At 38.5% G+C, this 14,442-nt stretch overlaps 1 protein-coding gene across 1 annotated transcript in view; it reads right to left on the reverse strand.

The window, feature by feature from the left end:
• Pcyt1b (phosphate cytidylyltransferase 1B, choline) overlaps positions 1–14,442 on the reverse strand; it is a 62,529-nt gene that overhangs the window by 31,359 nt on the left and 16,728 nt on the right. The window contains exons 2-3 of the mRNA XM_077107276.1: positions 10,021–10,120; positions 3,179–3,295 (exon numbers count right to left, since the gene is read on the reverse strand). Of these exons, the coding sequence (XP_076963391.1) occupies positions 3,179–3,295; positions 10,021–10,120 (217 nt within the window). The remainder of the gene's footprint in view (positions 1–3,178; positions 3,296–10,020; positions 10,121–14,442) is intronic.

Consider the following 14,442-nt stretch of genomic DNA (forward strand, 5'->3'; position numbering starts at 1 on the left):
TTTTTTCCTTTCCATCTTTAAATACATAGGAAAATTTTAATCATGATATGTAACAAAGATAATTATTTTTATTTTTATATTTGATTTTATGTAATTATTCCCCAAAGCCAAACACTAGAATTTGCTACACATACATACCAATAATTAGAGAAGGAATAACATAACTTTTAAAAATTGTGTTTCTCTTCTTATTAATGCCATCTAATTTTATCTATAAATTACATTGCATCACTACAAATTAAGTACATTGATTTATTGTATTGTTTATAATTTATTATATTAGATCTACATTATTTTAATCTTAACATTCTCTTTTATATAATCTATTCTATAATTATTTCTCAGTGGTTTTTATAAAGCCTCTTGAAATGCACTAATACATTTGATTTAAAAGGACATTTTCTTGGTTCCTAGTAGTTTTGAATGTAAAGACTAGTTTTGCCAATTAGGTTAGAAAATAAGCTCTGAAAATTTAGTAAGCTAAAACTGCAGCCCCAAAGTTTTCCCTTTTAGTTTTGCTTTGAGACAGGGTCTCACTAAGTTGCTCAGGCTGGCCTGGAACTTGCAATCTACCTGTCTCAGCCTCCTGAATAGCTGGGATTATAGGCATGTGCCACCTGGCCTGACAGCCCCATTTTTTTTTTTGAGTAAATGATAAAATTGTTTCAAAAATTATTGGGCTGATGCACAAGGCCCTGGGTTTAATCTCGGCACACACACACACAGAACAATACTGGCTTGGTAATGGTGTAATGAAATTACCAATATTCCATTCTCCAAGCCCTTTCTGCATGTATCTGGTTGAATAAGTTGCTTTCAAGTAAAAGAGTAATGGTTATAATTAAGAGTCATTTGATAAGTCTTGAATATAGCCTTTTGTTATTATTCCAAGAAAAGGCAAATGATTCTAATAGCTTTAACAATTCCTTTTGTGAGTAAGGCCATTTCCAATTCATTGCTTGCAACAAATTTGAAGGAGGTTCTTAGCAAACAGTCACTTGATAGATTACTTTGGGTGACAAAATAATAATAATAATAGTAATAATAATAAATTATTTTTTGTGGTTTTTGGGCCAGTAACTCTGAAGGAATTCAAAGAATTGAGTGGCATCACTGTAACAAACTCATTCCATTCCCATATATGCACTTGTGTGAACCAAATATTTCATTATATATATGTATAACAAGGAAAATAGGAATAAAATTTATATTAAACACTGCCTCATTCTAGCAATAGTTATATTTATCCACAGGTACATTCACAAATAAGGAGATCCCACTCATCTCATTAAGAGTCATACTGCTGATCAAATTTATGTTCATTTTTAATAATTATTTATCAAAAGTTATATTGCAGTATTTTGGTTAGTTGTGTGCTAATTTATATACATAATTCTGTTTCAGATAATATGATAGAGTGATCAAAAAAGATTTCAAGCACTAAAGCATCCCATTAGAAAAAAATTATAGGAGAGAAAAGAATGAATGTATAAATGTGAGGAGAAAAAAAGACAATTTATAAAATATTTGAAAGTTCAAAAAGAGCTTGATATATTTTGTGAATGAATAATGGTACATTTCAAAGTGTCATATGTTTTAAATGCCACTGATACATGTAAGTGATTAGGTAATAATTTTGTTTTAAATTGTCAAAATTGGACTTCTATTTTCTTGCCTGGCATGTAAGGAGCTTAGACATTACCACTCCATTCTAATGACAAGTAAAAAGAAGAAGCAACTGAAAAATCAACAACTCTTCAAAGATTTGTCAGAGAAATGATGTCACAGGGTTGCCCCCAACATTGGAGAGACAGACAGATAAAGAGAATCACAATTTACTGGAGCAGAAACCCACCAGCAGAAATCTCTGAGGGATCCAGTGCTGGGAAGGAAAATTTAAACTGACAAATTGCTGGGGGCTCAGCGTGGACAAGTGTGAGTTTAAAACTCTAGGAGTATAGAAAACTTTCACTGTGATCCACACCAAACCATCTCCAAGGTTAAGTTGCCAAAATAAGCAAAACCCAAACACAGCAGAGGTTTCCCCAAGTTTCTGGTAGCCTAGGACCAGACTCCAGATGTTCATGCTCAATCAAGAAAGTTTTCCACTCAGGATAATGGGAATAAAATAAGAGTTGGGTTTTCTGCCCACTTTGGGTGTCCTCTGCATGACTTGTCCATTAACTGCTGCCTTTTACTTCTCTTCCTTCTGAAAGAACTCCATTCAATAGCCACATGATCACTACCCTTAGCAAAATATGCAGAATGGTTCCTCTTAAATATACAAAAAGCAGTTTTAAAACTTGCAGAAGATACCAAAATACTTAAAAAAAATACAGTCTCTTACCAGAACTGTTTTTTTTTCTCACAGAAGTTTAAAGATTGATGGTAAAAAAAAAAAAAAAATGAATAATAAATAAATAAATAAATGTGGGTGGTGTCACTTTATACAGTACCACAAAAACTGATCATAGTGAATGCATATGCTACTTTCAGAAGCTACAGAAGTGAGAATGAAAGCCTACTAGGCAGGTACTATCCCTTTTGCCCAAATTGAAATAGATAGGCCCTCTGGGGGAGAGAAATTTTGATCCACATTTAACCATTCTTCTCTTTCCATAAACTTTTGAAGTAAGTCAATCCCTTCATTATGAACCAAGATTACTTGGGTACATAAATCTCCATTTGTTTAATACACTGAACAAAAATTCAACTAATTAGGGCTACTATTATTATTATTATTAGCACAATACTGTCCCAAATGCTATGGGTTGCACAAAGGAAATAGACAATGACTTTGTTTGCCCTTAATAATCCTAAATCTCTTTAGTTCTCCAAGATTTGAAATCAGAATAGTATTGCTTTTCTCTTAATCATGCCTCTGGATCATACCCCAAATTCCATTAGAAAGGCATTAATGGAAATTGGGAAGCAGCTACCCTTGGTGGTATTATTAATCTGTCTCTCTGAGGATCAATGGTACATAATCTCATGATATAATTCCCTTATGCTTTTTAAAATGTCATTTTAAATTTCAGGCAGTGAACAAGTGAGCCAATACAGGATGAACTGGAAGCATTAACAATGTCAGATTTTACTTATGGAATTCTGAAAGGGACCCTTTTCAGAAAACATATTATAAAGGAGTTTTCTGGACAAAGAAAAATGCAGTTCTTACCTCCCACCAACAAGTAGCTGTTGGGAAACAGTGTTTTTGCTTGCATAAGTGCCCTTGCGTGACCTGAGTGAAAGAGGTCAAATATTCCATCTGCATATACTCTGACAGGCCTGTCAACTGTGAAAGAAAGAAAACAGTGTTAACAGAACTGCAAGAATAAGGAATTCCAGTTACCTTCCATTAGGATACTGCCATAAGAAAGTTTACCTAGATAAGATGCTATCTCTCTGAACCATCAATTTCATATTGGTGCATGAAATTGATTTTAAATACAGGTTCTTCTAAAGACATCAAAGCAAAACAAAAACAAAATTAAGATCAAACGAGAACACACATTGTTAGCCAACAGGAAAGACAAACACAGAGCACTGGGGAGTTCTCTTGACTCAGAGTGAAATCTAGATGTCTGAGCCGGCATAGTCGGCCTGGCAGGAACATCAAGACATGAGTAACTGAGGAGCTCAATGGAAAGGACAAATGACTATGTCCTTGAGTCTGGCAGTCTTGAATAAAGACTGCAAATCCTGTTTCAAAGGCAAAGCTGTGCTGGAGTCTGTTCATACTGCTCAAACACTTTTCTTCCCAACTTAAGTCTCATTGGTAATCTGAAGTGAGCCATGGTAAGGGTGTTTTCATTGTAGAAATTGGCAAATGCTATAAATCAGGGCTTAATTCCATCTGGAGGGCCAGTTGTTAAACATTTTCAATAATATCATTGCACAAAGTCACTCTCTAACCTCTTTCATATCATAGGAGATGGGGTCCCATGCCCCCAAAGGGAGGAGAGTCAGAAATAAGCACTGCATATAAGGATGGTGCTTGGAGGTAAGCAATCAACACTATAGTCCTTCATGGTCCCACAGGATACTTGCTGCACCAGGCCAAAGACCTATTTCCTTTGAGTCTAAAGGGAGGGTTAGGGGGATAGGGTTCTATCAGTTTGGTGGATAAAGCAAGTCACACAATGGAAGGAAGGCGGGTATCACTCTATTATACCCCTATCCTGCTAGTTTGAAAGAAGCCTGTTACATTTGTTGAAAGTTTTATTTGTTTGCCAACTTTTACACCCTTCTCTACTCTCAACAAAGGAATTGGAAAATGAAAATCCAAGAAGATCCAAAAATAGATAACAGGAGAAAGAAGTAGTTTCTCATAACAAACTACTCTTGTCCCAAGCACATCTGTCACCTCTTCTCCATGGTTACATATGCCATAGGGACATTTTATTCTCTAAGAAGGAAAGAGATCTATGTGGTCACAACAGTGCTTTTCCCCCACCCTACTGCTCCATACTGGAGATGCAATCCAGGGCCTTGCACACACAAGACAAGTGCTCTATCACTGAGCTACCTCCAGTCCCACAATGGATTTTTTTTTTAATTTTTAAAAATATTTATTTTTTAGTTGTAGTTGGACACAACGCCTTTATTTTATTTATTTTTATGTGGTGCAGAGGATCGAACCCAAGACCTCGCATGTGCTAGGCACACACTCTACCACTGAGCCACAACCCCAGCTCCCCCGACAATGGATTTTTTTTTAGATGTTGATGGACCTTTATTAGATTCATTTATTTATATGTGGTGCTGAAAATTGAACCCTGGGCCTCACACATGCTAGACAAGTGCTCTTACCAACGAGCCACAACTCCAGCCCCCACAATGGATTTTTTAAAAGAGAAATATGAGAAGCCAGATGCAGTGACATGCACCTATAGTCCCAGCTACTTGAGAGGCTGAGGCAAGAGGATCACTTGAACCCAGGAGTTTGGGGCCAGCCTGTGCAACATAGCAAGACCCCATCTCACAAAAAAAAAAAAAAGAAAGAAAGAAAGAAAAGAAAAAAGAAAAAGAGTAACACAAGAACTTATTTCTCCTGACATTAACATTGTATCTATTAACCAACCTCTCGCCCTTCTTCCACTTTCTAGCCTCCCAAGTCTCTGGTTATCACTATTCTACTCACTAAAAATTTGATTTGATTATTACCCAATGTATACATGAATCAAAATATCACATTGTACTTCATAAGTATATATATAATTATGCTTAATAAAAAGATATAGAAAAATAGAATATGAGGACTATTAATTAAATATGCTGAACAGAACACACACATTTAACTCTACCTCCTTCTCAAAACACCAAAACAAGTATAAAAAAGAGTTTAAAAAGGTATCATTTTGCAGAGTTCGGTGGCACATGCCTGTCTACCAGCAACTCAGGAGGTTGAGGCAGGAGGATCACAAGTTTGAGGCCAGTCTCAGCAACTTAGTGATACCCTCAGCAACTTATTAAGACCCAGTCTTAAAATAAAAAAGGCTAGGAATGTAGCTCAGTGGTGGTGTGCTTGTCTAGCATGTGTGAGGCCCTCGGCTCCATCCCCAGTTTGGACGGGGAGAAGGCATAATTTTCACCAAGGATAGAGAAAACAAGGAAGACAGTGACAGTGAATGAGAGATGTCAAAAACATTTTGTAAAGTCAATTGTCAAGTGTTGAATGCCTACAGGAAATAAGAATTAGGGGTGAGGTAGAAGGAGAAAGGTATTGCTGATTTTCTTTATAAACCTAAGAGTCCGACTGACTTTTTAAAATACATGCATGTATTATGTCATAAATGAATTTTTATTATAATTAACACACTAATTGTACAAATTAATGGGATTCACTGTGATATTTCCATACATGCATACATTGTGCATTGATAATATCCATTCACCCTTTTACCTTCACCCTTTCCTTCCTCCCTACCCCCTTTCCAGCCCCTAGTATTCCTCTTCTACTTTCAGATAGTCTTTTTGTTTGCTTGTTTGTGAGAAAGCTTGTACTACTTGTATTTCTGTGAATGCTTTAAAAAGAAAGAAATCAATGGAAATTTCTATTGAATGATCTTTAGAACTTAGATTTCAAATAGTGATTATTTCTTGATGCAATTCCACCTCATTAATTAAGAAACAAATAAATGTTACATTAATAGATTCAGATGGTACAATGTTTCTAATAAATTTCTCTAATAGAATATCTAGAGACTTTATGTCAGATTAGGAACTGCAACTATTTTCAATTATACACTATTTTGAACAAACAGAATTGCCTTCACAGGATTATACTGTATTCTAAATAAGGCACAGTAAACAGAAAATGCTTCGAAATAACAAACTGTCTAATGAGGGATCCTTGGTTTCAATGCTCTTATTCAATTTGATTTCAATTGAGGAAAATTTGTTTTAAGATATAAATCCCATGGAAAAGCAGATGGCAGTTTTGTAGAACTTTTTGTTAATGATTCAGAGGTGATCAGGATAAATGAATTCAGGAAGCAAGGAAGAAAGATGACATAATTACTGGGAAGAAGGACATTTAGTAAATTTGAGAGTATTTGCAGAGTTGATTTTGCAGTAAGCTCACTTTTAAAAATTGTAATGTGTCAGCAATTTCTAGACTGTGAGAAGCTCTACAAGACCAAAAACAACAACAAAAGAACCTGGTGTCTTTGTTTCTTCAAAAATTAAACTTCAAGGGATAAAAAGCAGAGGGGGAGGGGAGAGAAGGAAGGAGGACCTGCAGATTGAAAGAAATTTAAAAGATATATTAATATCAGCTTATTGTAATGTGTGGACATTACTCTTGTTCACACACCATCCATCCTTCAGTTCAAAGCCTGAGCATGTTTTCACTGAGCCCCATGATCATTGGCTGAGGGCCATGCCTCACAGTGCAGCCCCTTGTGATGGACAAAGCAGAGATTTGAGGTGAAAGGGACTCAAATTGGAATCCCAATTCTACCCAGTCAGGACATTTGACAACTTTCTTTTCAGTTCTTCAATTCTCATTAGCCTCCTTTGTAGAAAGGACACAGTCATAAACATCTCACATGGTTTTTGTAATGATTAAATGAAATACAGTATAGCAGATGTATAGTAAGTTCTGCTTCCTTTTCTTTTTCCCCAGAAAAGTAAGGTCCTTTTCTGCTTGGACCTGAAGCTCATTATTTAACTTGAGGTCGAATCTGTTTTCTTCAAAACCACCTTGTTATGGTTTGGATCTTAAATGTCTCCCACAATCTCATATGTTGAAGACTTGGTCCCCAGCTAATGGCACTATTGGGAGGTGGTGGAAACTTTAAGAGGTGGGGCCCAGTTGGAGGAAGTTAGGTCATTAGGGGCGTACCCTTGAAGGATATATTGGGACCTCAGCCCTTTCCTCTCCCTTTTTCTTGTTTCCTGTCCATGACAATATGAGCAACTTTGCTTCACCACATGCTCCCTATCACAATGTTCAGCCTTGTCATAGGCCTGAAGCAACAGGGCCAAGTGACCATGCAGTGAAACCTCAGAAACTGTGAGTCAAAATAAAACTTTCCTCCTTTAAGTTGTTTAACTCAGTTGTTTTATGACAGTCACAGAAAGCTAATACACACCTGGACTTTCATTTGGCATACCTTGGATTTATTGCTGGGTCAGTATTTCTCAATGTATTGTTTCTAGACCACCAACTTAAGAATTATCTGAGCTGTTTGTTAAAAATGTAGATTTCCAGGCTCCCTTCCTGATTTGAGGTTTTGGTGTGGGTAGGGAGCACAACAGGGATTCTGCTTCTCTAACAAGCTAACCAGGTGATTCTTGACACATTAAAGTCTGCTCTGTGTTACCTCCCTAAGCCTCTGGTTGCCCTTCTCAAAAGAAGCTCATGAAAAAGCTTACTCTGATCACCCTCTTCCTCACCTCACTCTTTTGAAGGCTATTCTTAAAGAAGAAGCAGAGTGTCATGCTTAAGAGGTCAAGCTCTAACACAAATAGGTTTGAGATCAAATCTCAACTTTACCACTTAGAAGTGGTTCTGCAGGTGTGCTCTGCAGAGTGGCAGTATCCCCAGGAACTTGTTAAAGCAGCAACTCTTGAGACCCACCCCAGCCATCTGTGGTTCTTTCTTTTCTTTTCTTTTTTGGTACCAGGGATTGAACTCAGGTGTGCTTACCACTGAGCAACACCCCCAGCTCTTTTTATTTTTTGAGACAGGATCTCACTAAGTTGCTGAGGGCCTTGCTAAGTTGCTGAAGATGACTTTGAACTTGAAATCCTCCTGCCTCAGGCTTCAGAGCCTCTGATATTACAAGCATGCACCACTGGGCCTGGCAGCCATCTATGTTTTTAACAAGCACTCCAGGTGATTCTGTTGCAGGCTCAAGTGTGAGAATCACTGCCACCTAAACTTATGCAGGTTCACAACTTCTCTAAGCCTTCATTTTCTCATCTGTAAAATACTAAAAGTACTAGCTGTATAGAACTATTATAGTTAAACTGGGTATGGTGGCACATGCCTGCAATCCCAGAGGCTCAGGAGGCTGAGGCAGGAGGATCACAAATTCAAAGCCAGCCTTAGCAGAAGCGAGGCACTAAGCAACTCATTGAGACCCTGTCTCTAAATAAAATACAAAAAAGGGCTGGGGACGTGGCTCAGTGGTTGAGTGCCCCTGGGTTCAATCCCCAGTACTCCCCCGAAATAAAGAAGTATGATAGTTAAATTGCATAATGCATAAAAGACCTCAATGCATAGTAATCATTTAATAAATATCCATTCTTATTGGTAAGCAAATAGTTCTTTGTCCCATGGATTCTTCTAAGTTTAGGTTGTTTGTTTTTGGCAAAGGAAGTAAAAACCATTGAGTTATGTCATCATAACTGGCTCAAAACTTATTTGCTCAACAAGTCTTATTTTTTACTCCATCCCAACCAACTTGAATTGCACTCATTTATTCTCACACACCTCTCTATCTCTGTGCCTTCATTGTTTCTCTTCCATCCTTCTGAGAACACATTTTCCATTTCTGCCCACACAGTTCAAACCTTATTTCTCACAAAAGTATCAGCTCCATGTTGTTCCCTCCCTGACATCTTGCCTGACCACTCCGGGCCAAATGAATTTGCCCTTTTCTAAACTGTCAGTCATCATCTGTGTTGTAGGATTTAGCCCCTAAGCACATTGCAAGCATGCTACTTGTGGTTTTTATTTCATCTCTAATTGTCTTGTCTCTTTAATTATCATGAAACCCCTTGAGAAACAAATTATATTTATATTCTTTTTAAATCCCTTCACTATCCATTCTCTGGTATAGCCTTAAAAAATAATGAATGAATGAATAAACTTTTATAGCAGAGCCCAGTATTTTTAAGGCATGCTAAAAAGTTTTTTTTAAATGCAGACTTTTAAGAATAGTAATAATTATATAGTAGCTTGGGTTCATAAAAGTCTTCATGGTTTAAAAAATGCTTTGGGCCAGGTTTGGTCTTATATTCCCAGTGACTTGGGAGCCTAAAGTAGGAGGATTGCAAGTTGGAGGCCAGCCTCAGCAACCCTGTCTCAAAATAAAAGTAAGTAAGTAAGTAAATAAGTAAATAAATAAATAAATAAATAAATAAAAGGGGCTAAAGATGCAGCTCAGTGGTACAGCATGCATGGGTTCAATCCCCAGCACTGGAAAAAAAATGCTTTGGTATTTTTATCTGAATTTAGCTATCACAAAACCTTAGCAGAACAGGTATTATTGTCCCCATTTTGCACATGAGGAAACAGACTCATATCTCTCTCATGACTTGTCCATGACTGTTGAACTATTAAATGACAGATTTGGGGCTTAAATTCATGCATTAGGCTGCATCTTTTACCTGGATACTTTGGTTGGTGTAGGTTACTACTGCTAACATTCACCCTTCTTGCATTGTGCTATAATCTCTAAATTCAACTCTAATTGAAAGCAAGCAATGCTCAAATAATGATGGACCTTTATGATACTTTAAATATCAAGACAGAGCCCATTTGGGGAAAAAGAAGAACAGCCTCACCTGGTGTTCCTAAGCGGGCCTGAGCAATGGTCAGTTTTTCATGGGGTGCTTGGCACTGGCAGCTCGTTTCATCTGCAAATGGGGCAGGTGCAGTCAGGGTCTAGAAGGAAAAAAAGAAAACAAAGGGAATACAGTCTCACAAGTTTTCCCTCAGCACCATCTTCCCTGAAGTTTTATTCTTGTTGACTACACAGGTGTGAATAAGAAGTAAAATATATCTGCTAAGCCTCTCAGAGAAATATTGTACTGCTAGAAATAAAGATGGTATTGTCATGATGCCCCCCCGCCCTTTTTTTTTTTTTTTAACTGGTGCTTCAGAAATAATAGATTTTCAGTGTCTACCATCTGCCAGGTACCAGATGAGCTACTCTGGATCTGTCATGCCTCTTAGGCTTTACAACACCCCTACGATGGATGCACACTTCATAGTCCAAGATAATACTATGCCTATTTCACAGAAAAGGCAACTGAGGCTCAGCAGGGTTAATAAAGATGCTAAGTCATGCCCCTGGAAAGGCCTAATGCCCAGCTTTGACCATCTCCCAAGCAATGAGGGCAGTCTTCAAACATTTAGACTCACCCACACCCGGGGTACTCGGCTGAAAGGAGCATCATACTCGGAAGCGTGGCACGACATCTCCTCTATTTCACACGCCAGCCTGGCCAATCATAAACTCTGACGTCTCTTCAGTGCAAAGACCAAGGCCGTTATCTGTGCTCTGGGAGGGCCTAAAAGCACAGCAATTCTGGCGGGCTGCAGATAACTGTTACTGTGGTAGCTTCGCCAGCCACCAATGGCTGGAGGCCCCGCCCCAGGCAGCTTAGGCTGGAGCTCTGGGGAACGCTGTGAGAAAGATGTAGTCACTTGGAAGCCTGCCCAGGAAGTGGCCCTGCATTTTTTAGTCAGCCTCTTAAAATGAAAATCTCACTCTCTCCAGACAGGGGAAGACAAAGCGGGTGGTGTTTTTGTAAACAGGGTAGATGCAATCCAGAGTTGTCCTTTTGTAGTGTTTGAACTATGTCATTATCACAGTCACCACTACATCATCTTTGGTAATTTTTAAGCTAAAGTTGACTAGTCACTGTAAACATTAGTCATAGTGCTGCCTGAATAGTTTCTTAGAGATGGAGACAGGTGTTCTTTGACTTGGGAAAATTCAACTGAAGAAGGACCCATACATTTTTTTTTTTAAAAAAATTAATGTTGCACGATAATTATAACTAATAGTGGGAATTCATTTTGACATATTCATACATGCACATAACATAATTTGATCAATTTCATTCCCCATTTCCTCCTCTTTCCCTCCCCTCCTTCTTCCACCTGATTCCCATCCTCTATCTTACTGGTCTCCCTTCTGTTTACCCAAGATCCCATTTTTCCTTTTTTCTCATAGTTTCCACATATGAGAGGAAGATCCATACACTTGACAAGGAGCTGTAATCCACTTCTGCCATTCATTTATTCAATCAATCATTCATTCAAATACACATCAGGCACTGTCTTAGAATCTGAGGCTAGAAGTGGAGATAAGACCAGACCCTGCCCTTAAGAAGCCATATTCTCTGCATTGACCAGAATGGACCCATGTCCTGGGCCCATTCCCTTCCACTATTGCAGTGACTTCCACCCTAAAAATGGGAGTCCCGCCCCAGATTGTTGGGAGACCTCCCAGTTGCCTGAGACTTTCTTAACCCACACCCTCTTCTTTAGGGCTCTGAAGGCAAACTAAAACTTGGGACAAAGATTCAGAAAACTTGAATCCACTATTGGTTCTTTTTCAGATATATTAAGGTGACCTTGTGGATTGGAGCTGCATTTGTAATGTGACAAAGGGGTACAGTGACAAGAGCAGGAACTCTGTACCATAAAGCCGGGGTTCAAATCCCCTTTGCAGCACTCATGGGCTATGTGTTTTAATTTGGCTCTTCTGGTTAAAAGGAACTGGCACCCACTGCCAGGCGTGGTGGTGCATGCTTGTAATCCCAGCAGCTTGGGAGGCTAAGGCAGGAGGATCACTATTCAGAACCAGCCTCAGCAAAAGTGAGGCCCTAAGCAACTCAGTGAGACCCTGTCTCTAAATAAAATACAAAAAATAGGGCTGGGGATGTGGCTCAGTGGCCAAGTACCCCTGAGTTCAATTCCCAGTATCTCCCTCCCCACAAGAAAAGGAACTAGCACCCACTAAAGTTAGATCAAGGGATGAAGGATGTATTTTAAGTTTGCTCTGGTGCAGAAACTATGGAAAAGGAAGAAAGGGGCAGAGTGTGGCCCCAGCGTGCCAAGTGTTCTGTACCAACCTGGTTGTTCCCTGAACATGTTTCTTCCTACTCCATTTCCATTCACCCTATATGCTTCCACCACACCAAAGTGTTTGCCTGCCTTCTATTCCCCATAACTTTAGCTTAATGATGGCTTATCATGACCTCTCGGTCTCCCTTCACAACACTCATTTATCAACTTCTGATTGTGCCTTTCAGCCTCAGCTCCTGTTACCAACTTACTGCTTCTTTCCATGTTTCTTGATTCAAATTCCTAAGGCAGGTTTGTGGGTAGAGCTCATTTGCCTAGCATGTGAAAGGCCCTGGATTCCATTCATAGCGTGCGTGCACGCGTGCACACACACACACACACACACACGCACGCACACACACCACAAAGATCCTGAGGCAGTTCCTGAGTGGCCAAGCTCATCTTTTCACATCAGGCCATAACCAGGATGAGCTGCAATTGGGTCAGGTAGCTATCCTGCAGACCAACAGCTGTGGCAAGGAAAGTCATAAGTGGCCTATTGTCACTTTAGCAGAAACTTTAGATGGGACAAGACAAATATTTGACTTTGTGTGCTCTTAAAAGCAAGTTCCGGGCTGGGGATGTGGCTCAAACGGTAGCACACTTGCCTGGCATGCGTGCGGCCCAGGTTCGATCCTCAGCACCACATACAAACAAAGATGTTGTGTCCGCCGAAAACTAAAAAATAAATATTAAAATTCTCTCTCTCAAAAAAAAATCAAGTTCCTTAGTTTTTTGGAATCTCAGCTTCATTGTAAAATGGGTAACTATCTTCTAGGGTTATTGTGAAAAACAGATAATATGTGTAACATACTTGATACTCAGGAAATTGTAGCTATTATTATTGCTATCATTACCGTTCTTATAAGTAATACTACATATTTTGATATAATAAAAGAGTGTAGTTATCCATAGAAATAAGCAAATTGACTTATGAATGGACTTTTAGGACATGACCTAAACAGGCAAATCAGTTGGCAAATGAAACTAGCTTACATTAAAGATGCATTACCCTTTATTATACATGGACAGTGAATCTTCTTCACATGATCTAAAATAAATTACTATTTGGAGATCTTTTACACTCTAGTCACAAAGTCTATTAAAGAGATGAGGTGTTGCCATTTTCCAAGAAAGGTGTAATCTAGAGGGTGTGAAATCTGATAATTAAAGCAGAGATAGATAAATTTGTAAAGCAACAATAGTTACTCAAAGGTGAGGAAATGGTTCATGTACACCATGCATTTTGGTCTTAATTATTGTGCCCTAGCAGTAGGAAAAGGGGGAATTGAACTGAATAAACACTCAGGATTTTTAGAAAATTAGAATGGAGAAACCTCAAAAAGGAGATACTAAAATTCCTGATAATTTGAGAAGGGGAACCCAAACAATTAATAAAGAAATAAAAGCACTTCACCATATTTGTGCCTAGGCTTAGTGAAGCAGGTCAGGCGACTCACTGGATTCTTTGTCATTGATCATGTAGAATCTCACATGTAGTAACCAGCAAGCCTCAGCTTAGACTCTAAGTTACTCAGATCATGTTTAATTGATGCTAGCTAGATCTTTTGAGGATAGCTAAATGGAGGGAAAAAATAAGAAAAAAAGAAACAGAATTAGTTCTGGGACAGTGATCTTCCAAAGTGAACGGTAGCCCCTTTAGAATGGGAGGAGGTATTAGTTTGAAAAGACATGTTCAATTTTTAATAATTTCATTTTGGAACAAAAGCCCTACTCTTCTCAACATGTGAATCATAGACACTAAGCCTCTGAACTACTGGGGATCATCAGAGGATAGATGATTCCCCCCTAGAGAGCCATATCCTAAAGTAAAATTTGGGGAGGCATATGAAATTATTGCTAAGCAGAGGAAAGTGAGGATTTTAAGAAGCCCTGGCCCAGCAACCTGGACCTCACGTGTACAAAGACCTTGCAAGACCACGAACTTGGACACAGCCCATAATAAAACTTTTTTCTACATAATATGTTGCTCATTCATCATGCAAGTTCTGCTTTTGTAAATTGCACTATAGTGCTATACCAAAGCTATATTCCCTGCAGGTTTTTTAAAAGGAAGGACATTATATGTTGGACATTTCATTTGTAGAGTCTCTTTGATTGGACATTAA

The sequence above is a fragment of the Callospermophilus lateralis genome, chromosome X (assembly GCF_048772815.1).
Source record: "Callospermophilus lateralis isolate mCalLat2 chromosome X, mCalLat2.hap1, whole genome shotgun sequence".
NCBI lineage: Eukaryota > Metazoa > Chordata > Mammalia > Rodentia > Sciuridae > Callospermophilus > Callospermophilus lateralis.